Source organism: Sus scrofa, chromosome 2, assembly GCF_054392235.1.
Source record: "Sus scrofa isolate SSC_HxYL_T2T_F1_AM1 chromosome 2, Sscrofa_HxYL_maternal_Yorkshire_Landrace_v2.0, whole genome shotgun sequence".
Lineage (NCBI taxonomy): Eukaryota > Metazoa > Chordata > Mammalia > Artiodactyla > Suidae > Sus > Sus scrofa.
Window position 1 is genome coordinate 89,396,104 of NC_139384.1, and position 24,739 is coordinate 89,420,842.

Genomic DNA, 24,739 nt, shown 5'->3' on the forward strand with positions numbered 1-24,739 from the left:
ATCAAAACTGCATCACAGCAGCAACCCAAGCTGCTGCAGTGACAACACCAGTTCCTTAACCTGCTGTGCCACAGAGGACTCCTGGTTGTTTTATGTTTTTGTTTTGTTCAATAGCAGTTATCCTAATGAGTGTGAGGAGGTCTCTGGTTGCAGTTTTGTTTCCTGTAATTAACTAATACAATTAATTCTGCAATGAAAAGCCGTGTGCATAAGCTGCGTGCTCAATCTAACTTTTTTTTTTTTTTTTGTCTTTTTGTCTTTTTTGTCTTTTGTTGTTGTTGTTGTTGTTGTTGCTGTTTCTTGGGCCGCTCCCGCGGCATATGGAGATTCCCAGGCTAGGGGTTGAATCGGAGCTGTAGCCACCGGCCTACGCCAGAGCCACAGCAACGCGGGATCCGAGCCGCGTCTGCAACCTACACCACAGCTCATGGCAACACCGGATCGTTAACCCACAGAGCAAGGCCAGGGATGGAACCTGCAACCTCATGGTTCCTAGTCGGATTCGTTAACCACTGCGCCACGATGGGAACTCCTCAATCTAACTTATATAACAGAAATGCAAAATGAAAGTGTATTAAGATGTCATTTCTCACTGGTTTGATCAGCAAAAACCCAAGTTTTGGCAACATACTTTGTTGGCAAGGCTGTGGGGAAGCAGGCACTCACATAAATTGTTGGGGGAAAAGCAAAATGGTACAACCTGCTGAGTAGGAAGATTTGATATGTGGCAAATTTCATGTGCCCTTACCCTTTAAACAAGCAAGCCCACTTCTCAGGACCCATCCCAACTACACACAACTTTCTTCTGTTATGAATGGCCCTGAGATGAAGAGCTTCCCAATAACTGTGGGTGTTTTCCTTAGGTTCCTCTTGTTTCCTTTAGGTCTCTTTTTCAGGTGGGGTTCTGAGGTCAGGTGCACCCCTTCAGACTCTCTTACTCTCACTTTTATTCCAGCCGCCACTGGGAGACCATCCTGGGCAGGCCTTGCACAGGTACTTCTGAACAGAATCAACTCGACAGGTACAACGGATGGGGGTGTGTGTGCGTGTGCGTCAGGAGCCAATGGATAAGCTCCTTTTCTCCTTCCTAGGATGGTTTGGAGACATTTCATGATGTGCCCCAGAATGTCCTGGGGGACTGAACAGTGAGAGCAGTTTGTTAAGGAGGGATTATATTGGCTCGCTCTCCTCTACTGTTCACACTCCTTACAAGCACCTCCTAAATCAACTCCACATCGGCTCTGCTCTCAGGGGAACCCAGGACAAGCCAGATATACAACATGTACTCTACCAAAATAATATAAGCTTATAAATGTGTCAAACAGTATGTGCACCATTTTAAAGAGCAGGGTTTAAAATCAAAAGTCCTTAAAAAAAAGTCCTTATCCTGCCTTAATGCAGTTCCAAGTAGGAACCCGTAATGACACTTTCCAAGAGCTTTGACTTCCCTGAGCTGAATCACATCCCCAAGGCCAGCCCACCCACGGGTCTTCTCCAGGGTTCGGTTGGGAGCGCAAGGATCAGGCGCGCCCTGCTGGTCACTTGGACTCTGGCGTGCCTTGTGCTTCCAGGCGGAGCGGCACCAGAAATACCTTCCTGGCGCTGGGCAGAGCTCTGCACGGGCTTGCATATTGCTTCTCCTGAAACTGCTTCAACTCCTCTTTCTGGGCTCTGCCGCGAAGCCCAAGGCTTCTCCCCACTGCAGTCCTGGAGTGCAGTCACACCTTCTCTGGAGCTTGCAGCTCCTCTTAGTGTTCCTTTTGGCTAGGTGCTTTTGGCTCTCCCAATGGCTGGAGTGGTGGAAGGGGCATCCATTTGGACATGGGCTGGAGTCTAGCTCCCCTCCACCCACTCGCTGGATCTCTATGTATGTCTCTGAGCCTGTTTCTTGGAGATTTGGGATTGCTGAGAGGGCCCAATGAGATATAGTGAAGCATTCAGCAATGAGGTCTGATGACTCTTTAAGAAATCCTGGAATCCAACTGCCTGAACTTATATCCTCCTACCACTCTTTCCTGAACCCCGCTCCCTGGCTTGTGACTATCCTTCAAACATTGATTCCTCTGCTCAATTGGAAACCTAAACCCACTCCCTGTTATACCACTGCAAGGGACTCTGCCCAGCCCTTGGGCCTGACCCTGGGCTTCACTTTTTTTTATACTAGCCCAGGGTCATAAGGAAATCTTACGCTTCTCAGATTCATTTGACTTAGTAACAACTCAACTCTAAAATAATTATTTGTCAAATTCCGAGACCAAAACACTATGTCTTATCAATTGGTAGACTTAGCCCTGAATGGGGAAAACCCAGAGAAGAGGGTATAGAAAGTGAGAAACACAAGGGTTTTAGCAAACTGTGGGTGTTATTGACAAGGTCATGCTCTCTGGGAATGCTGCTATGTCTCCTAACTGATGAATCCATTGGGACTGGATATTACTTGAGGTGAATCGCTCAAAGGCTGAATGAAACATAGTGGTGCCACTAAGCAGGTGATCTTTTATCTGCAAGAGGTTTTCCTCTTCCATGTGCGTATATGAACACAGACACCCCACATCACCCAGGGTGGTCATTCCTATTGTCCACTGATATTTCTGGTTCTTCTCCTTCCAGGCTCAAAAGATTTCATTTCCTGGTGTCAAAAAAAGGCAATTTTGGAGTTCCCGTTGTGGCGCAGTGGTTAACGAATCCGACTAGGAACCATGAGGTTGCGGGTTCGGTCCCTGCCCTTGCTCAGTGGGTTGACGATCCGGCGTTGCCGTGAGCTGTGGTGTAGGTTGCAGACGCGGCTCGGATCCCGCGTTGCTGTGGCTCTGGTGTAGGCCGGTGGCTACAGCTCCGATTGGACCCCTAGCCTGGGAATCTCCATATGCCGCGGGAGCGGCCCAAGAAATAGCAACAACAACAACAACAACAACAAAAAGACAAAAGACAAAAGACAAAAAAAAAAAAAAAAAAAAAGGCAATTTTTTTTTTTGCTCTAGAGGGATAGGGGAGGTACTAATATGTATATGCATATTTTTTTTGGCTGAGAAAGGTAGTCATCCATACATCTTAGTAAGAGATTACTGCTAATCACAAAGAACAGACAGCTCAAGTTAATGATTTTAATGCCTTTCTATGTATGGGAAGATGCAAGGATCTTGGATCATTGAAATTTTTCCTTTTTTAAAAATGGCTGAACCCATGGCCAATGAAAGTTCCTGGGCCAGAGATCGAATCTGAGCCCCAGCTATGACCTATGCTGAAGCTGCAGCAATGCCAGATCCTTAACCCACTGGAAAGAGTTGGGAACTGAACCTGTACCTCCACAGTGGCCCAAGCTGCTACAATCAGATTCCTAACCCACTGCACCACTACAGGTACTTAGATATGCATCTTAACTATCTAGCGGCCTGTATATCTAACACAGAATTCTTCATCCTGTGTGTCTCCATTCTGAGTTCTCCTCAGGGTACACTGTTGGTGGGTGACTGTGGTGGGTTGTGACTTAACAGTTTTTATAACAGGATGGTGGGCAACACTCCTTGTCCTTTTATGTTTACAATGGCCTCCTGAGGAAAGATTTGGCCATGTGACTTATTTGGCTAATGAACTGCTGGCAACTGTGTCATTTCTGCCCAGAAGTCTCTAAGGGCCAGAGTGGTGGTTCCAGATGGTAGAGGCTCCATCAGCCCAAGTCCTTGAAAGAAGCAAGATCGAGGAGTTGCCATTGTGGCTCAGTGGTTAATGAATCTGACTAGGAACCATGAGGTTGTGCATTCGATCCCTGGCCTCCCTCAGTGGGTTAAGGATCCAGCGTTGCCGTAAGCTGTGGTGTAGGTCGCAAATGCAGCTCCCATCCGGTGTTGCTATGGCTATGATGCAGGCCGGCAGCTATAGCTCTGATTAGCCCCCTAGCCTGGGAACCTCCATATGCCGAGGGTATGGCCCTAGAAAAGGCAAAATGAAAAAAAAAAAAAAGAAGCAAGATGGAGCGGAACCCCCTGATGGATGTGTCACTTGATCTATGAGAAACTGACTTCTTTTGGGTTAAGTCACTGAGATTTGGGGGTTGTTATTGCAACATAACCTAGCATATCTTGGCTAATGCATCCTAAAGCCTTTCCGAAACAAAACAGTACAAACTAGCAAGCAGGCAGATTATTTCCCTTGAGACTATGAGCCCTAAGAATCCAGAATTCATTTTTGAACAATACATAGCAGGTCAAAGTAGCCTCAAATCTAAGTACATCCTGTTCTGAGCCCCATCCTACTGAAGGGAAACAGCAGACTTGGTCTTTAATGGTGACAGTCTCTCTGACTTCATTTACTCTTTTGGGTAATTCCTCATTTTTTCAAATTTTCTTCCTTTCCCAATTCTCATTCTATAGCACACACTAGGTTGCCTGCATAATTTCTATTCCCTGCTTCCTTGCCAGCAGGTTGTGACTGCCCCCTTGGAGAAGGTGCCTCTTATTCTGGTTCAGGGATACACTCTGACTTGTCTAAGCTAATCATGGCAGAACCATCTCCCTGCCCTTGGTTGCTTGGGGCTGAGAATGTGGCCAAGTTCTGACTGTGGAGACAGATGGGTGAGATATTTGCCATGGGGGCTTGTTTTTAAAAAGAAACACAGGTTAAAAAACGGATTTTAGGAGTTCCCATTGTGGCACAGCAGAAACAAGTCCAACTAGTATCCATGAGGGTGCGGGTTTGACCCCTGGCCTCTCAGTGAGTCTGGGATCTGGCATTGCCATGAGCTGTGGTGTAGGTCACAGACTTGGCTCGGCTCCCGAATTGCTGTGGCTGTGGTGTAGGCTGGCAGCTACGGCTCCAATTAGACCCCTAGCCTGGGAACTTCCACATGCTGCAGGTGCAACCCTAAAAAGACAAAGACAAAAAAAAAAAAATCTCTTTAAACAAAAAATTTTAAATGTTTACAGCCATACCTGCATCATATGTAAGTTCCCGGGCCAGGGGTTGAATCAAAACTGCAGCTGTAGGCCAACGCCACAGCAGTGGCAACACCAGATCCGAGTCACATCTGCAACCTACGTAGGAGCTTATGGCAATGCCAGATCCTTCACCTGCTGAGTGAGGCCAGGGATGGAACCTTCATACTCAGAGAGACGTGTCAGGTTCTTAACCTGCTGAGCCACAATGGAAACTCCTAAATTTCTTTTTAAATTTTTTATTTTTTGGTTTTAAAAATTTTTATTTTTAATTCCACCTTGTTTTATATTTAAATATTTATTATGAAATCTTTAATACATCAGCAAAGTATTTTGATGTTCTGTGTTATTTCAGAGCAGGGTTTCTCAGCTATGGCACTACTGACATTTGGAGTCAATTTTTTTGTCGTGGTGAGTCCTGTGTACTGTAGAATGTTTAGCAGCAGCCCTGGCCTCCACTCACTACATGCCAATAGCACCACTGCCCCCTAGCGGTGACAATCAAAATGTCACTAGACTTTGCCAAATGTCTACTGGGGGCAAAGTGGCCCCTAGTTCAGAGCCAGGGTTTTGTTTCTTTTCCCCATAAATATGGTGAATAATGTCAGCGCCATTCATCAAATCAATCACCTCTTTTCCCACTCAACAGAAATGCTTAGTCATATATATATATAGTTTTTTTCTGTCTTCCTGTCTTTTTAGGGCTGCACCCGTGGCATATGGGGGTCCAATCAGAGCTGTAGCTGCCAGCCTACGCCACAGGCACAGCAATGTGGGATCTGAGCTACGTCTGTGACCTACACCACAGCTCATGGCAATGCCAGATCCTTAACCCACTGAGCGAAGCCAGGGATCGAACCTGCGTCCTCACAGATGCCAGTCGGGTTCGTTAACTGATGAGCCATGACAGGAAGTCCATCTTAGTCATATATTAATTTCCAATGCATATCTGCAGCTATTTCTGAGTTCTTATTGTCTAGTTCTTGGCTGGTCCTACTCCATCACCATTCTTTTATTCACTGTATTTTGGGATCTAGTCAGGCATTTGTTCTTCCAAATGAACTTTAAAACCATTTATACCAGCTCTAATCGCTCTAGCTAAACCCTCCAACACAATTTTTTTTTTTTTTTTGCCATTTCTTGGGCCGCTCCCGCCGCATATGGAGATTCCCAGGCTAGGGGTCTAATCAGAACTGTAGCCCGAGGACCTACACCACAGCTCACGGCAATGCCGGATCGTTAACCCACTGAGCAAGGGCAGGGATCAAACCCACAACCTCATGGTTCCTAGTCGGATTCGTTAACCACTGCGTCACGATGGGAACTCCACCAACACAATTTTTGAAAGTAGTGAGCATCTCTTCATAGAAGCACTATGTACAAGCAACCTAAATATGGAAGCAACCTAAATGTCCACTGACAGAGGAATGGATAAAGAAGAGGTGGTACATATATACAATAGAATACAACTCAGCCATAAAAAAACGAAATAATGTCATTTGCAGCAACATGGATGGATCTATGGATGATCATATGTGGTGGCTCAATGGGTCAAGAACCCAACATAGTCTCTGTGAGGATTTGGGTACGATCCCTGCTCTTGCTTGGTGGGCTAAGGATCCCATGTTGCAGAAAGCTGTGGCACAGGTCACAGATGTGGCTTGGATCTGGTGTTGCTGTGGCTGTGGTGTAGGCCTGTGGTTGCAGCTTTGATTTGACCCCTAGCCTGGGAATTTCCACATGCTGTAGGCATGGACATAAAAAGAAAAAACTAAAATATGATGAAAATGAACTTACTTATAAAACAGAAACAGACTTACATAGAAAACAATTTATGGTTACCAAAGGAGAAAGGGATTAGAGATAAATCTGGTGGGATTAAGAGACACACACAGCTATATAACCAACAAAGTCCTATGGTATAGCATAGGGAACTATATTCAATACCTCGTAATAACATATAATGGAAAAGAATCTGAAAAAGAATGTGTGTGTGTGTAACTGAATCACTTAGCTGTATACCTGAAACTATCATAATATTGTAAATCAACTATATTTCAATTTAAAAAAAAAGTAGTGGGAATCCTTGTCTTGATCTAGATTTCTGTGGAAACAACTTTGACATTTTTATTCAGTTTGCTTTATACTTTTAGGTTTTGGTGATTGTCTTATTTATTTTCCTTTTATTCCTATTTAACATACGATTTTATTAGTGATACAGATCTATTAAGTGTCTTTGGCTATACATAATCACATGGTTTTTCTTCTTAATTTGAAAGAAAATGAACAATCCTTTTCACTTCTTGGGATAAACCCTGCATATTTCCTACTACTGCTGTAACAAATCACCACAAATTTAGTGGCTTAAATCAACACACATTTATTAGGTTCTAAGAAGGGTAGGCTGGTATTGCATTTTGCCCTCCCTTAATCTTCTCTGCAGCTCTAGCCTGGCTTCTACCCCTTCCACTCAACCTAAATTGCTCTTGCCAAAGGCAGCAGTGACCTTGGTGTTGCTAAATCCCAGGGCCTTGGTTCCCCTGAGTCCTCTCACCATAATTTGATATCACCAACCACACCCAAAACTTGTCCCTTTGTTTCCTTAGTTATCCTAAGTCTCCCCAGGTTTTGCCTATTTCTCTGGCCACTCCTTTTCAGCCTCCTTTGCTATTTTCTTTTTCTTATAATGATTTTTATTTTTTCCATTGCAGTTGATTGACAGTGTTCTGTCAATTTCTACTGTACAGCAAAGTGACCCAGTCATATATATGTGTATGTGTATGTATATATATATATATATATATATATATATTCTTTTTTTCCCATTTCCTCCATCATGTTCCATCGCAAGTGACTAAGATATAGTTCCTTGTGCTATACAGCAGGATCTCCTTGCTTATCCACTCCAAATGCAATAGTTTGCATCTATTAACTCCAAACTCCCACTCCCTCCCTCCTTTGCTGTTTTCTCCCATCCTTTACTCATCCTCTCATTGACACAACCTCCTAATCTGTAATGTGTGTGATATCTAAGAGCTTCTGAAAGATGAGCCCCTCTATTTATTCCTAAGTTTTTAAATATCACTGTATCCAGTGACATCCAGATTTTGTATCCAGCCTAGACTACTCTTTACAGCTTTAAACCTAAAAAGCGGAGTTCCCCTTGTGGTGCAGTGGAAATGAATCCGACTAGGAACGATGAGGTTGCGGGTTCGATTCCTGGCCTTGCTCAGTGGATTAAAGGATCCAGTGGTATAGGTTGCAGACGTGGCTCGGATCTGGCATCGCTGTGGCTGTGACGTAGGCTGGCAGCTGTAGCTCCAATTAGACCCCTAGCCCGGGAACCTCTATATGCCACGGCTGTGGCCCTAAAAATCCAAAAAAAAAAAAAAAAAAAAAAGGATGCATCTACTGACATGCTTCTTTCTTTCTGCCTGCCTCCTCCCCATCTTCATCCACTCCAGTGCAATGACCTTCATATGTCTTTCTCTCTCTCTCTTTTTTTTTTTTTTTTGTCTTTTTGGCTATTTCTTGGGCCGCTCCCGCGGCATATGGAGGTTCCCAGGCTAGGGGTCGAATCAGAGCTGTAGCCACCGGCCTACACCAGAGCCACAGCAACGCGGGATCCGAGCTGCGTCTGCGACCTACACCACAGCTCACCACAGCTCACGGCAACGCCGGATCATTAACCCACTGAGCAAGGGCAGGGACTGAACCTACAACCTCATGGTTCCTAGTCGGATTCGTTAACCACTGCGCCACAACGGGAACTCTTCTCTCTCCTTTCTTTAATCTTTTTCTCATGCAGCACTTACTTTTTTTGTTTGTTTGTTTGTGTTTTTTTTTTTGGTTTTTTTTTTTTTTTTTTTTTTTTGCTTTTTAGGGGTCACACCTGTGGCGTATGGAAGTTGCCAGGCTAGGGGTCGAATCAGAACTGCAGCTGCTGGCCACAGCCAGAGCCACAGTCACATGGGACCCTAGCCGAGTCTTTGACCTAAACTACAGCTCACAGCAACACTGGATCCTTAACCCACTGAGTGAGGCCAGGGATGGAAACCAAATCTTCATGGATACTAGTCGGGTTCCTTACTACTGAGCCACGATGGGAACTCCCCTTCCTTTTTTCTTTTCTTTTTTGGCCACCCCGTGGCATATGGGGTTCCCAGGCCAGCGGTCAGATCCAAGCCACATTTTCGACCTACAGCACAGCTGTGGGCAAAGCCAGATCTTAAACCCACTGTTCCAGGCAGTGGGGGTTAACCTGTGTACCAGGGTTCCAGAGATGCCCCCAATCCACTTGTGCCACAGTGGAAACTCCTCACATTACTCTCTTCTAACCCTCTGCCAAATCACTCTCTTGTAACCAGGCCTTATCACCTGTAAAATCCCAATTTAAATTCCACTTTCTCAGCAACTTTCTTGGCCCCCAAATTACATTAGGGGCTCTAGCTATCCTGGACAGCCCTTACCAAAATCTGTGGTCATGGGCTGAATTGCATATATATTAATTTTTTTCTTCACCTCCCCTTCTAGATTGAAAGCTCTTCCAGGGCATGGATCTCTTCTCCATGATCATGCCTCTAGGGTTTAGCCCAGAGCATGGCACAGGAAATGAACTGGAACACTTGTTGGGTAAATGAATTCATGAATAGATAGAATGCATATGTGAAAACCAGTAAGCAGTAGATGAAGGAAACTTCGAAAAGAAGAATGAAATTACAAAGCCTCAAAAATGTAAGGGAGGAGTTCCCTGGTGGCTCAACAGGTTAAGGATCTGGTGTGGTCACTGCTATGACATAGGTTTGATCCCTAGCCTGGTAACTTCCACATGCCGTGGACACGAACAAAATAATTTTTAAAAATGTAAGTAATAACCCTCAGAATGAGAGAAAATATTTGCAAATCATATCAGGGGAGTAATATCCAGAATATATAAAGAACCCCTAAAACTTAACAAAAACCCAAACAACCTAATTCAAAAATGGACAAAGGACTTGAATAGACATTTCTCCAAAGGAGATATACAAATGGCCAAAAGCACATTAAAAAATGCTCAATGACACTAGTCATAAGGCAAATAGAAATCAAAACCAACCACAGTGAGATACCACTTCACACTCATTAGGATGGGTATTGTCGGAAAAAACCCCAAATCCTAGAATGTAACAAGTGTTGGTGAGGATGAGGAGAGACTGGAAGCCTTGTGCATTGCTGGGAGAAGTATAAAATGGATAAGTCCTAGATCTAGGAGTGGAATTGCTGAATCATATGGTAATTCTATGTTTATTTATATATATATTTTTCTTTTTTCTTTCTTTTTAGGGCTGCACCTGTGGCATATGGAAGTTCCCAGGCTAGGGGTTGAATCGGAGCTGCAGCTGCTGGCCTGTGCCACAGGCATAGCGATGCAGGATCCAAGCCACATCTGCAACCTATAGCAACACTGGATCCTTAATCCACTGAGCTAGGCCAGGGGTCGAACCTGCATCCTCGTGGATACTAGTCAGGTTCTTAACCCACTGAGCTACAATGGGAACTCCAACTTTTATTTATTTATTTATTTATTTATTTATTTATTTATTTTCTTTTTAGGGCTGCACTTGTGGCATATGGAAGTTCCCAGAGCCAGAGGTTGAATCAGAGAGGCAGGTGTTGGCCTACCCCAGGGCCACAGCAACATCAGATCCAAGCCACATCTGCAACCTACTCTGAAGCTTGCAGCAGATGCTTAACCCACTGAGCAAGGCCAGGAATCAAGCCCACATCCTCATAGATACTTGTCATGTTCTTAACCCGCTGAGCCACAATGGGAACTCCTCCAACTTTGTATTTATTTTCACTGAAGTGTAATTGATTTACAATGATGTATTAGTTTCAGATGGAAAGCACAGTGATTGAGTTTTATATATATGTGTGTATATATATAATATCTTTTTCATATTTTTTCTTATAGGTTATTATAAAATATTGAGTATAATTCCCTATGCTGTATAGTAGGTCCCTGTTGGTTGTTTTATATACAGTAGTATATATATGTTAGTTCCATTCTCCTAATTTATCCTTCCCCTCCTTTCCCCTTTGGTAACCATAAATTTGTTTTCTATGTCTGTGAGTTTATTTCTGTTTAGTAAATAAGGTCATTTATATCTTTTTTGTTTTTAGATTCCACATATAAGCAATATATGATACTTGCCTTCCTCTGTCTGACATACTTCACTTAAGATAATAATCTCTAGGTCCATCCATGTTGCAAATGGTATTATTTCATTTTTTATAGCTGACTAATATCCCACTGTATAAACATACTACACTTTTTTTTTTTTTTTTTTGGTTGCACCCATGGCATATGGAAGTTCCTGGGTCAGGGATTGAATCTGAGCTACAGGGGCAACCTGAGCCACAGCTGTGGCAACACTAAATCCTTAACCTACTGCGTTGGGCCAGGGATTTAAACTTTGCCACCACAGAGACAATGCTGGATCCTTAACCCAGTGTGCCACAGGGTGAATTTCTATACATTCTTTCTTTTGGTTTTTAGGGCTGTACCTGCAGCATATGGAAGTTCCCAGGCCAGGGGTCAAATCAGAGCTACAGTTGCCAGCCTACACCACAGCCACAGCCACACTAGATCTGAGCCAAGTCTGTGACCTACACCACAGCTCAGGGCTACACCGGATCTTTAACCCACTGAGTGAGGCCAGGGATCAAATCCACATCCTCATGGATACTAGTCAGATTCGATTCCACTGCGCCACAACAGGAACTCCCTTTTGTTAAAATATTCTTTTTTTTTTTTTTTTTTTTTTTTGTCTTCTTGCTATTTCTTGGGCCGCTCCAGCGGCATATGGAGGTTCCCAGGCTAGGGGTCCAATCGGAGCTGCAGCCACCGGCCTACACCAAAGCCACAGCAACGTGGGATCGGAGCCGCGTCTGCAACCTACACCACAGCTCACGGCAACGCCGGATCGTCAACCCACTGAGCAAGGGCAGGGACTGAACCCACAACCTCATGGTTCCTAGTCGGATTCGTTAACCACTGCGCCACAACGGGAACTCCAAAATATTCTTGTACATCATGTTCTATCCCAGTTTGCTGTGCTATACAGTAGAACCCTGTTGTTTATGCATTGTAAATGTAATAGTTTGCATCTACTAACCCCAAATTCCCAGCCAATCCCACAACATGCCATTATTTTTTAAGGCACATCCTTTATTTTTTTGGCCCAACCCAGCATGTGGAAGTTCCCCTGCCAGGGACTGAACCCTCACTGCACTTACAGTCTGTGAAACTGCTGCAGCAATGCTGGATCCTTAACCTGCTGCACCGCACAGGAACTTCCCACATCTGTAATTTAGAGAGATTAAACTGAAAAAAAGGTGTTTAAAGTTGATGAAAAAGATAATTAATAAATATATGCTTTATCTTTGTATGGGAAAGAGCTCCCCCGCCCCCGCAAGCCACATCTCACATGTGGAAGGGCACCACAACAGTGACAATGCCAGATCCTTAACTGGCTGAGCCACAAGGAGACTCCTGGGAAGAGGCTTTCTAAGCTTAAAGACAAACTTTCTAAGCTTAAAGACAAAGTATCCATAGCTTTGACTTCATCAAAATGAAAACCTTCTGGGGAGTTCCCTCGTGGCTCTGTGGGTTAAGGATCCAGCACTGTCACTGCTGTGGTTCTGGTTACAGCTGTGGCATGGGTTTGATTCCTGGCCTGGAATCTTCCACATGCCTTGGGCATGACCAAAAAATAAAAATATTGGCAGAGGATAAAAGAAAGGGAATTTTCAGTGTCAGCAAAGCAAAAGGATATGGAACCCTCACCTGCCCCTGAGAGGGGTTGTCAAACCTTTAATTTAGGGTAGGCCCTAAAAATATTTAGGTCCTTCCTAGTTTACTTCTAGAAATCTATCCAAGGAAATGATCTTATCTTTCTGTGATGATTACACATCACATTTACTTACTGTGAAAAAAAATCCCAGAAAACTTTAGGGAAAATAAACATCTTAGACATGTAGCCAGGTTGTTGAAAGGTAAAGACATGATTTGAGGGGGTCAGGCTTTTTCCTTCACCTAACCAGAAACTAGTGTTCTTAGGTCATTTAATAAGACCAAAGCTCTCAAATGATGTAACCTGTTAGGAAACCTTAAGACAGTCTTGTGATGTTTTGGAGAGACAGTGGCCAAGAGCAAAAACTGTTCTCCTTGCCTTTTTTTTTTTTTTTAAGGGCTGTACCTGCGGCATATGGAGGTTCCCAGGGGTTGAATCTGAGCTGCAGCCACCATCCTATGCCAGGTCCCAGTCGGGTCTTCAACCTACACCCCAGCTCACAGCAATGCCAGATCCTTAACCCACTGAGCGAGGCCAGGGATTGAACCTTCGTTTGCATGGATACTAGTCGAATTTTTTTCCGCTGAGCCAGGATGGGAACTCCTCTCCTTGCTTTTGAATCACTCAGAAATAGACCTTTGATCTAGACAATTTGGGAATCCCATCTTAGTGACTTTAGCCAAAATGCCCTCTATTTCCTCTAGCTCCGTGTGCAATTGAGGGCAGGCAGTTGCATTCACCGTGCTTGTTCCATCTGTGTCCCCTTTACACCCAGCAGCAGAGTTTTTCTTTTCGAACAGCTCTTCTTGCGCCCTGCTGAAGACCTGCCAGAACCTTTTCTTGTGCTTGTAATTATCACTTTTGCCAAGGCCTAAATGGCCTGGCAGGATTGGCCCCTGCCTACTTCTGGGACCTTGGATCATCTTCTCCCTCTATTCCACTGATGTCCTCTCCAGTTTTCTCAAACCTATTAAAACTGGATACGGCCTCCAGACCATCGCAGGGGCGAAAACATGCTTTCTTGCATCTCTGAGTAGTGGCACTCAGAGAGGTCTTTGCTGTGGTACTCCGTGTTTATTGCTTGTGTCCACCAGGCTGGAGGTGGGGAGGATAGGCAGGATCAGACAAAGGGAGCACTGAGAGCCTATGAGCAAGGTCCCAATTCCTGCAGTGCTACTGGAAATCACGAGCATCACCAGCCTCCAGTTCTGTGCGCACACGAGATGACCCTGGAGTCTCGCCAGGGCGAGTGTCTCCATCTAGGGATGGACAAAACGGTTCCTACTTAGCCTTGGGAAAATCAAGCGGGAACCCGCTCCAGAAAGCGGAGCAACGCGCACTGGCTGCTCAACCTGTACTCACGACGCGCAGCGGGACTCGGCGTACGGCGCCCGCCTCTCGTGCTAATGCCCGCGCCCGCCTCTCGTGCTAATGCCCGGGGCGTTCAGGGCCCGCAGGTCTTGGGGCGGGGCAGCTGGGGGTCACAAAGCGCGAGTTCGTTAGGGCAAAAGCGGAGTACGAGACTGAGGCACGGGCACAGGGACTCTGCATGGGGCCCCAGGCCCAACGACGACAGGTAAGGAACAGTGGCGGCAGGAAGGCCCAGGACTCGCTCCCGGCGCCGCCGGGATATCTTCGGGCGCGGGAAGCACGCAGTCCCGCAGCGCTGTTTGCCACGGGCTGGCTCTAGGAAGAAAAGGTGTATAGGCTGCACAAGGGCGGGGAGCGCCTGTAACTTCAGGTCGTCCAGGACTGTAGATAATGGGCTAAGCGGCACCTCATCACAACCCAGAGGCTAGTACACAGTACAGTTCCTATAAAGGACCTGACAGCCGCCATTCCCCTCCCCCCTTCTGGCGGGTAAGATCAGAGAACGGTTTGAAGGAAGACGCATGCGCGTGAAACTAAATTAAACCGCTAAAGCTCGCAATAATCGCGGGAAGGCGCAGGCGCATAAAAGCCCCGCGGGTTTAAGGAGGTGGGAGGGGCTGAGCCTAAAACGCCAGCGTTTAATAACTTGCTGCCTGGAGATGGGCTGGAACGTAAAATTACGCATGCGCCCAAGCTCTGTGTGACGCAAGGGGGCGGTGCGGCCACCTGACTGCGCGTGCGCAGAGATTGTTCTAAGCGCCTTATTTAGGTTGCGCAGGCGCCCGCTGGCCATTTCTTCTCAGCCACGCCGAAGTTGTTCGTGTAGGTGAGTGTTTGTTGCTCCGTGTTTACCGCGAAGCGGACTCCAAGGATGCCATTTTTACGAGGATTGTTTACCCCCAGGAGTCTGTGGAACCTGGGAGGCTTTAGCAAGGTGCGGCCTGCCGTTGGGAGCGAGGAATGGTTCGCCGAGTCTTGGCAGGGCCGCTGAGGCCTGCAGGCCGCGCTGACTCTATTGTGTGAGATGTCGGAGGAGGCGGAGCGGAAGCGGTCGCCGCCATTTCCTTGCTTCCACGCTGGCGTTAGGCCGGGTTCCCCTTTGGCTTGGGGCACCGGTACCTGGTGCACAGAGCGGCTTCGGGGGCCCGACCGCTGGCCAAGGGGGTGTTTGGCGTTGGAGTATGTGGGGTCGGGAAGTCCGCACGGCCTCGGCCTTTATTAAGGCGCCGCGGCGGGGCGGCAGGGCGTCTCGAGAGCGGAACGGAAGGCTGTTTAATTTTAACATTTCTCAGGTCTGACCGTCATCCCCACTTTGCAGTCTTTTTCGACGCCCGAACGCACTAAGAGACGATGATGTTGGGCACCGAAGGCGGAGAGGGATTCGTGGTGAAGGTCCGGGGCTTGCCCTGGTCCTGCTCGGCGGACGAAGTGCAGCGGTTTTTTTCTGGTGAGTCTGAAGCGGAGGCGGGAGTTAAGCGGCCGAGGCCGCAGGGCGGGCGGGCGGGCGGGGAGGCGGCGGTGGCCGGGCCGGGCCGGGCCGGGCCCGGGGCGCCCCCTGGTGGGGCGCGGGCGGCAGCCGTTCCCGCCGGCCTGCTCGCGCCCGGCCGGCCGCTGTTACGCAATGGAAATTGCGAAAGCTCCGCCCGCCCTGCCGGCCCTCTTGGGGGGAATGCGGCCTCTTTGGTGGATTTTTTTTTTTTTTTTTAAATCTTTGAGTACTGGTTTTTCTGTCGATGTCTTTTAGAATGGATAGATGTGATTTTCTCCTCAGTCTTGAGAAATTTGCCCCGCAGCTTCGGAAACCTCAAAGCATAAAACCTTTTCAATTTCAATGTTTATTTGAAACGGGGCATTTTGCTTCGAAAAGTTAAAAATGTCACTTCTTAATTTCAGACAATTTTCCTAATTAAGATTTGTTCATTGAAGAGTTCTTTATCTAGCTTTTGTTCTGGCTCACTTTACAGTCTAGGACGCTGAAGCCCAGGAAAGTTTCGTTACCTATGTAGCTCTTTCCCAATATGTAGATTTCCTGAGTGATTTCTGCCAAATGACCTTGTTTTATTATTAGTGTAAGATTAGATTGAAAGATATATTTGGAAGAACTTCACAGGTTTTGGAAGGATATTTGTAGTATTGATTTACTATCTGAATTTAGCCTGTGTAACGGAAAACGACCTGTAGAACAAGAACCAAGTACACGGGAAGCCACCTTGCAGTGGGCAAGACTGGGTTTGGCTTCAGCTGTGCAACTTGGAGCATTTTAGCTTGGTAACATTGATCCCCTTTCAGGTGAGTATTGGCCCTGCAATTTGGATTTGAGTAAGAAATTGTAGTGTTTGCTGCTGGTAAGGTAAAACCATCAGATATTCCAAATCAAAATTCCATACCAAGTTTATTCAGAATATGCCATAAAATCACACACTTGACAGTCTGCTGAGGAGTTAGAAAAGAATGTTAATGGAGACACTTGGGTAGTGAGGACTTGGCGATAACTTCAATAAGAAACTGCTTCTAATATTGGATCTTCTTGATGACTTGGGAATGTATTCAGGTAATGAGAAAGTTTGGTCATGGGAGAATAATTGCTTCATTACTGCTAGAGACACCCTGGGAGTTAGTAATACCTTGGTCATTCTGGGCTTTGCAAATGATCTGCTTTGTAGTGGGGGTGTGAATGGGCATCTCATCTGTATCACCCAGCGGTGGTTTTTAGTTTTAAATTCTGTATTAACGGTTGTTTTCTTTCCAGACTGCAAAATTCAAAATGGGGCTCAAGGTATTCGTTTCATCTACACCAGAGAAGGCAGACCGAGTGGCGAGGCTTTTGTTGAACTTGAATCAGAAGATGAAGTCAAATTGGCCCTGAAAAAAGACAGAGAAACTATGGGACACAGATATGTTGAAGGTTTGATTTACATTGCCCTAGTAACAGTAAATAAAACATTAAACAAATAGAGCTCTATCTTACCCCTTCTGAATTTTAGGTTTTGACCGCATGGGAAATGGTCATCTAAGAGTTTATGGCAGCTCTTCCTAGATTATCTAAAGACCCAGGAAGTCTGAACTTCATTCTCTAACTTTCCAAAGTTGACTAATTCTAAGCACCTTTTTCAGTATTCAAGTCAAACAACGTTGAAATGGATTGGGTGTTGAAGCATACTGGTCCAAATAGTCCTGACACGGCCAATGATGGCTTTGTACGGCTTAGAGGACTCCCCTTTGGATGTAGCAAGGAAGAAATTGTTCAGTTCTTCTCAGGTATGTAGTCGTGTTTGTTGTTGAGCAGTGAGTTCTGGCTAGCTTATGGCAACATGTGATTTAATAGGCCTTAAAAAGTTGAGTAGCTTAGATATTAAAACAGGTTCTGAGTATATGCAGATGAATCAATGTTTTCTTCTTCCTGGAGACCTTCAAATAATTTAAGCCCATCTTAAAGGTGGATTAATTAAGTACTTCCAAAATGCTAACTTTGCCTATATTTAGTATTGTAGTTCAGAGTAGATCTTTTGAGGATTGTCCTCAACATCTTAACTACTTTCCTCACAATGCTGTTCAGCAAAGTACTTCAAGTTAAAGGTAAGCTCCCTAAACATTAGATTAGTATGTTAGTTAGGTTGTTGTAATTTATGGCAAGTGTCTATATTGTAAGACACACTGGGTCACAGGACCAGAAATGTCTCTAATAGTCGTATTTATGCGAGAAAAAACCTCAGGGAAACAATTGCTTCAGTCAGGGAATTATAAACTTAGTCGATCTGAGTGTAGGTTGAATGTAGTCTTAATATCTGAAGTAACAGAATGTTTTGAAAATGTTTGGGCCTAAAGTATTTGAATGTTTTTATGCTGAAGAGCTGATAAATTGCATGTTTAGCAGAATGTTAGAGCATATATTTTAAATACTATTGCTTAATATTCATGATGTGATGAACTGGAAGTAAGAACAAATCCTTTCATGGTTTAGTGTAGTATGTATTAAAACCTTGACTATTAGATATGTATCAAGTCCTAATATTTTGCCAGAATTTTTGAAAACAAGTGTTTTGATTGTTTTTGTCTAAATTGGTGAGAATTGAATGCTATCTGTCAACGTTAAATATGAACATAATTTCATATCTTCTAGGAAAGTGCTTTAAGCCCTTTTTGTAAGCTTGGGAATGTATCCACGGAAAGGATTTTTCATAGACGGAATTTCCAGAAGTGAATCATACTACTGTTAGAGCATAAGAGTGCATGATTGTGCTGTGTTAGATCAGTTGTTTTGTTGCAAGTTTAGATTGTATGTTTGTCAGTTATATGACTAAGCAATGTTTCAATTTATATATAAAATGTTTAAATGTGTAATTTTTTAAAACTTGAAGTTCCACTAACTTTAAAACATTGAAATATGAAATGAGGTAAAAGGTGTATTTTGAATTTAGTAAAACTGTTGTATTTGATGTTTGAAAATTTATTAAATTCTTGTGTAACTCAGCATTACGTTGCATAGATAAATAAGTGTTCTTAATTGTTGAATTCTTAATGCATCCTGTGTTCAGCAAGTTTTTTTCTTGAATACTGTGCCATAGGGTGTGTTAAGAATTGAATTATAGATTGTAATAATAATGGAACTTCATATTACTACAATGCATTTTTAAAGAGTACTTGTTGAAAGCATACCGTGACATACCTAAAGTTAAAATTCTGGTTTATTTAAAGCTATAAGAAGAATCATTTCTGGGCTTGTGATGTTAATATTGCCCCCCTACTGGGGTTATTTGTCCTTGGGTTGAAGGGTTGGAAATCGTGCCAAATGGGATAACATTGCCGGTGGACTTCCAGGGGAGGAGTACGGGGGAGGCCTTCGTGCAGTTTGCTTCACAGGAAATAGCTGAAAAGGCTCTAAAGAAACACAAGGAAAGAATAGGGCACAGGTGGGGATGGATGGTTGGTTGGATTTGTCACTTTTCTTATGGTAAACAATTAAATCCATATTCTCTCTGCTTAGAATCTAGGAAGAAAATCTGATTCCTAGTCCCAATTGTTTTGCCGTAATTTTCAAATGTTTCCCATGTCAAAGTCCCATAATGTTTTCAGATTAAATTTTAGATTTTGCAATTGTCCCTAACTAATTTGGTCTACTTTATAATTCTTCTGTAATATTCCTAATTAACCCCCAGTCAATGGAGTTGAGAGACTATGGCTTTAAAAATGTTAATGCAAACCTGGCTTTAGCTGTAATAACATCCACCTAGTAAATTAATATTACCATAAGAAAATGTGATACTTTCTGATCTTGTTTTTAAAGTTGAAATGCAACAAACTTTTTCTTGCTGTATAAATATTCTGCATATGTATTAATAAGCATAGCTTTCAAGAAATTGTCACAAAAGGTTTTATTCTCTTTGCTTGTGACTATTTTTCATTGAAGCATGCGCTTACCTATGCTGATTCCTACTAAAAGCATAGGCTGGGGTATATATTGGCGAAAGAAAATGTGTAGTGTGGGCTAGACTGTTGGTGAAGGCTGGCTTTTTGGCCTGCTTGCTATACATGATGCCAATGGATTTAAGACATGAAATGTTGAAAGTTGAGTGGAATTCTTTCCCTCCTGAAATATTTACGGTACTCCTCTCTACCCCTAAGGTTGGGCTTTCTGCCTCAGAGGAGTGAATTTTTTTTTCTATAAAGTTTACATTAAATGATCTTAAAATTGAGTGAATTTCTGGTCATTGCCTATGCAAATAAGAAATCTGGCTTTAAATATTAGTCAGTTTCATGGCTATGACTACATTGTTTTCTTGTGTAATTAAATACCCGTATGAAATGAACTAATGTTTTCTCTCCCCTCCCCACCCCCTTTCCTCATGAACAATGCTTTAGGTATATCGAAATCTTTAAGAGCAGTCGTGCTGAAGTTAGAACTCACTATGATCCTCCACGAAAACTTATGGCCATGCAGCGACCAGGTCCCTATGACAGACCTGGGGCTGGCAGAGGGTATAACAGCATTGGCAGGGGAGCTGGCTTTGAAAGGATGAGGCGTGGTGCTTATGGTGGAGGTACGTGAAAATATCAGGTGTCATGTTAGGTATCATGTGTCAGGTGTCATGTTTTCATTTACTGATTGTACTTTGTGTTTTTTCAGGCTATGGAGGCTATGATGATTATAATGGCTATAATGATGGCTATGGATTTGGATCAGATAGATTTGGAAGAGGTAAGGTAAGAATTGAATTTCTCATCTGAGGGATACTTACACTCTTGTTCATCTAGACCTCAATTACTGTTTTTCAGGAATGTCAGATCACAGATACGGGGATGGTGGCTCTACTTTCCAGAGCACAACAGGACACTGTGTACACATGCGGGGATTACCTTACAGAGCTACTGAGAATGACATTTATAATGTAAGTGTAGGATAAATTCACAAGTTGTCTATTTTAGTGTAGTAGTAAAAACATGTTTCTATTTAGGTGAGAGAGCATGTTAAAATTGTTTTTTTTCTAACACTTTTTGACTTGATTCTCTGAAATGCCTTATATTTAGTTTTTTTCACCACTCAACCCTGTGAGAGTACATATTGAAATTGGTCCTGATGGCAGAGTAACTGGTGAAGCAGATGTGGAGTTTGCAACTCATGAAGATGCAGTGGCAGCTATGTCAAAAGACAAAGCAAATATGCGTGAGTGTGACTTAAGCATCTTGGGGGTCTCTCTAACAAATAGATCTGTGACTAATGAGAGGAATAGTAAGGGTATTAATATTCCAGTGATAGAGACAGGATGTTTATAAAAAGTTTGGGTTTTTAAAGTTAGTATGACTAAAAGGAATTTGTGCTGAGAACACTGACTTAAGGCATATCCGTAATTGATGGAGCAATTTAAATGAATGTTTAGAAGACTGCTTTTTGAAGAGTTCCCTTTGTGGCTCAGTGGTAATGAACCCGACTTAATATCCATGAGGATGCAGGTTCGATCCCTGGTCCTGCTCAGTGGGTTAAGGATCCGTGAGTTGCAGTGTAGGTCACAGATGCAATTCAGATCGAGTGTGGCTGTGGCCATGGTATAGGCTGGCAGCTGCGGCTTCAATTTGACCCCTAGCCTGGGAACTTCCATATATTGCAGGTGTGGCCTTAGAAAGACCAAAAAAAAAAAAAAAAAAGCTTTTTGAAACCTGCATGAAGTAAATCGCCTCAAAGATGGAGCTAGAATTTTTTTACTGAAAGTATTTAAAATTCTCAGAGTTAAAAGAATTTAAAAGTGCTTATCTTTTCTTTCACCAACAAACATTTTCAAACTTTGTTTTTTCTCATTTCAGAACACAGATATGTAGAACTCTTCTTGAATTCTACAGCAGGAGCAAGCGGTGGTGCTTACGGTAGCCAAATGCTAGGAGGCATGGGTTTGTGTAAATATCACTTTAGTGTCTTTTTTTTAAGCTAACCTTGTATGCCTTTTCTCTCATTTCAGAACACAGATATGTAGAACTCTTCTTGAATTCTACAGCAGGAGCAAGCGGTGGTGCTTATGGTAGCCAAATGATGGGAGGCATGGGCTTGTGTAAATATCGTTAGTTTTTTTAAAAACCAAAACATATCTATATAAGTTGGTTATGTAAGTTAAGTTAATTTATATATATGTGTATATATGAGTCTTAGCATAATTTAGGCAAAGAAATTTTGAATTGTATGTCTGCCTTAAGTCCTTGTGAGTTACATAAAATACTTAAGAGTAGATAACCTAATTAGTTTGAAGTATTTTGGGGGGAGGGGGGGACTGTAGAAAGAAACTAGTATGAAGGATGTTTAAAGTTAGTATTTACCAAAACACATGATCAAAATAACTTAAAATTTGGGGGCATAATTAGTTGGGCATAACTAGGTGTTCAGTGATAGCTGTGTATCAGTGATAATATATTGAATTGTGGGGGGAACCCCACTAAATCCAGTTAAGCAGTGTCATAAGTTCTTGTCAAAATGCCTCTATTTATGGAATCATGTGGATTCAGTCCTGCTGAAGTGTATGTTGTTGACCTTGTGGTTTATAAATGTTTGACTAGCTCAAATGATGGATAGAAAGGTAGTCTGGTCATAGACAATAGGCAGAGGAGGCAGAGAGTTATAGTGATATCAAGACTGGAAAATAATAGATTTAGAATTACAAGCCCGGTACCACCAGGTACCACATTACATAAGGAACAAGGTTCTAATGTTCTCTTAACTTAACAGCAAACCAGTCCAGTTATGGTGGCCCAGCTAGCCAGCAGCTGAGTGGTGGTTATGGAGGCGGTTATGGTGGCCAGAGCAGCATGAGTGGATATGGTAAGTGTATTTTTATGTATACTAAGGATTAAGTTTTTAGACAGGTTTCTTTAGTTGGGGGAATATACAGGCTCCTCTTTGGTGAAATTGGGTTATTATATGTATGCTCTTGATTCTAATGTAACTATTCAAATAGCTTAATTTTTCAGAATTGGTCATTGGGAGGGGGAAGTATTCTATAAAATAGTCATTATTGCAACTTGAAATAATGTCGAGCCAGAAAAAAATCTGCCTCCGTTTGTTAAAACATTAAACAGTTCACTTTTTCTTGTTTTTTTTTTTTTTTCTTTTTTCTTTTTTTTGTTAGCATTAAGTCCACTTTAGATGGAGGGAGAATTTTAAATAATAGAATGGTGGTTGGGTTCAGGACCGTATTTACTAGTCAGTTAACCTAGGATTGGTTTTATTTATTTATTTTTTTCAATTGGTCTAAAGAATGGTGATTTTGGTATTATAGTCTTACCCTACAAAATCCTTTTGCAGACCAAGTTTTACAGGAAAACTCCAGTGATTTTCAATCAAACATTGCATAGGTAAATATTTTCTCGAAAAATATAATTTAAATTCCCAATAGCAAATACTGATATGTTGTAATAATACTATTTCTATAGCATTCAATGGCTCTGACTTAACTATGGAGGCTGCCATTTTGGGCACAGTGAGTTGCCTTTAGACCAACTTTGTTGTCTCACTTCCTGCCCACCATGAATAGGAAAAGCAAGAGACTGCCCCTGTGCTCCCTATTCATATATCCATATTCACATTGTGAATGTTTGCAGTAAATTTTTTTTAAATGCCTTGTTTAGCTTTTAAAAACAACATGAAGTAATTTTGCAATTTTTGAAAAACACTAGTTTTCCTTTAAACTTAAATTTTCCACGTTGATCCTGAAGCATCCACTTAAATGGTAGCAACAAGAGTCTGGCAAGTTGGTACTGCAGAGAAAAGGGGTTAATTGAGACTTTGTTTGGAGTCGGGAGTCCCTTTTCCCAAAAGTGCTTCTCACCACTTGGACAGCAGCCATTTGTACTCGTATACTTTTAAACTTTTTCTTGGAATGCTATATTTTAGTTGACCGATAATCTGATAACTTCTCCTGACTTGTGAAATTGATGTCTTTGCAGGCAGCCAAGGAGCAGTGAACAGCAGCTACTACAGTAGTGGAAGCCGAGCATCTATGGGAGTGAACGGAATGGGAGGGATGTCTAGCATGTCCAGTATGAGTGGTGGATGGGGAATGTAATTGGTCCTGATCACTGACTCTTAGTCGACATTTTTAAAAAGAAAAACAACTTAAGTTTTAACAGTTTTGCAATACAAGCTTGTGATTTATGCTTACTCTAAGTGGGAATCAGGATTGTTTTAAAGACTTAAGGTTCAGTATTTTTGAACACAAACATTCATCTAGGATGTAACAACTAAGTTGAGTAAACTATAACTGTTAAATAATTTTCAGCTTTTCTCAAGTTAGTTATATTGTAGGATGTACTTAAGCAGTAAGTGTATTTAGGTTAAAGCAGTTGAATTATGTTAAATGTTGCTCTTATACCACATTACATTGAACACTGAGTGCATGTTGAAAGACATGCTTTTTTGTAAAAATATAGGAGCTGTGTCTACAATTAAAAGTGAAACATTTGGCATGTTTGTTAATTCTAGTTTTCATTTAATAACCTCTAAGGCACGTAAGTTTAAGCTTTTTTTTTTAAGTTAATGGGGAAAATTTGAGACGCAATACCAATACTTTAGGATTCTGGTCTTGGTGTTTGTATGAAATTCTGAGGCCTTGATTTAAATCTTTCATTGTATTGTGATTTCCTTTTAGGTGTATTGCGCTAAGTGAACTTGTCAAATAAATCTTCCTTTTAAAAACTGCACTTTGTCTTGTCTATACTTCAGTGTCATGTGGACTGTTTCTTGGTGCTCTATTCCTGCCTGGGGCGTAGGTGATGTCTCTGGCTGTGGCAGACAGGCTCGCCAGTTGAGGCTGTTGTGTAGATGTCTTCAGACTACTCTTCCCTCCAGTGCAACTGAAGGTAAACAGCTTTGGGGCCCTGTGGAAGGGCTGTGTTTGGCCTGGCTGCACAGGATCTGATCTGAACCACCTTTGACTTGCTAAGGACTTGCACAAAGCCAAGGGGGAGGCAGCTGTGTCCTCACTGCATGCTCTGCATGTCAATGGAAGCCACCTTCAAGCATGGCTGAGGAGGTGCTCTTCCGCAGACTGGTGGTGTTTGAATTTTGCTTATACGGGGTGTCTTCTAGGAGCCAGACTCATGGAAGCTCTAATTTTAAAGTCCTCT

The 24,739-nt window shown here is 43.0% G+C and overlaps 1 protein-coding gene and 1 long non-coding RNA gene across 47 annotated transcripts in view; one reads left to right on the forward strand and one right to left on the reverse strand.

Annotated features, from left to right (window-relative positions):
- LOC146405559 (uncharacterized) overlaps nucleotides 1-14,622 on the reverse strand; it is a 32,503-nt gene extending 17,881 nt beyond the window's left edge. The window contains exons 1-2 of the long non-coding RNA XR_014837979.1: nucleotides 13,172-14,622; nucleotides 12,210-12,276 (exon numbers count right to left, since the gene is read on the reverse strand). This is a non-coding gene — a long non-coding RNA (uncharacterized LOC146405559). The remainder of the gene's footprint in view (nucleotides 1-12,209; nucleotides 12,277-13,171) is intronic.
- HNRNPH1 (heterogeneous nuclear ribonucleoprotein H1) lies at nucleotides 14,062-24,313 on the forward strand. 46 transcript variants are annotated; one of them, XM_085013653.1, is made up of 14 exons: nucleotides 14,062-14,342; nucleotides 15,430-15,584; nucleotides 16,887-17,042; nucleotides 17,252-17,395; nucleotides 18,909-19,047; nucleotides 19,997-20,175; nucleotides 20,262-20,333; nucleotides 20,390-20,523; nucleotides 20,663-20,798; nucleotides 21,434-21,493; nucleotides 21,586-21,675; nucleotides 22,344-22,436; nucleotides 22,920-22,969; nucleotides 23,561-24,313. In XM_085013653.1, exons 2-13 carry the CDS (start codon nucleotides 15,488-15,490, stop codon nucleotides 22,967-22,969), a joined length of 1,350 nt encoding a protein of 449 aa, XP_084869779.1. In that variant the 5' UTR covers nucleotides 14,062-14,342; nucleotides 15,430-15,487; the 3' UTR covers nucleotides 23,561-24,313. The 46 variants fall into 46 exon arrangements, with proteins under 46 accessions (XP_084869779.1, XP_084869784.1, XP_020939989.1 ...); XM_085013658.1 differs by having other exon boundaries at nucleotides 21,586-21,645; XM_021084330.2 differs by having other exon boundaries at nucleotides 15,456-15,584.
- Nucleotides 24,314-24,739: the final 426 nt, after the last annotated feature.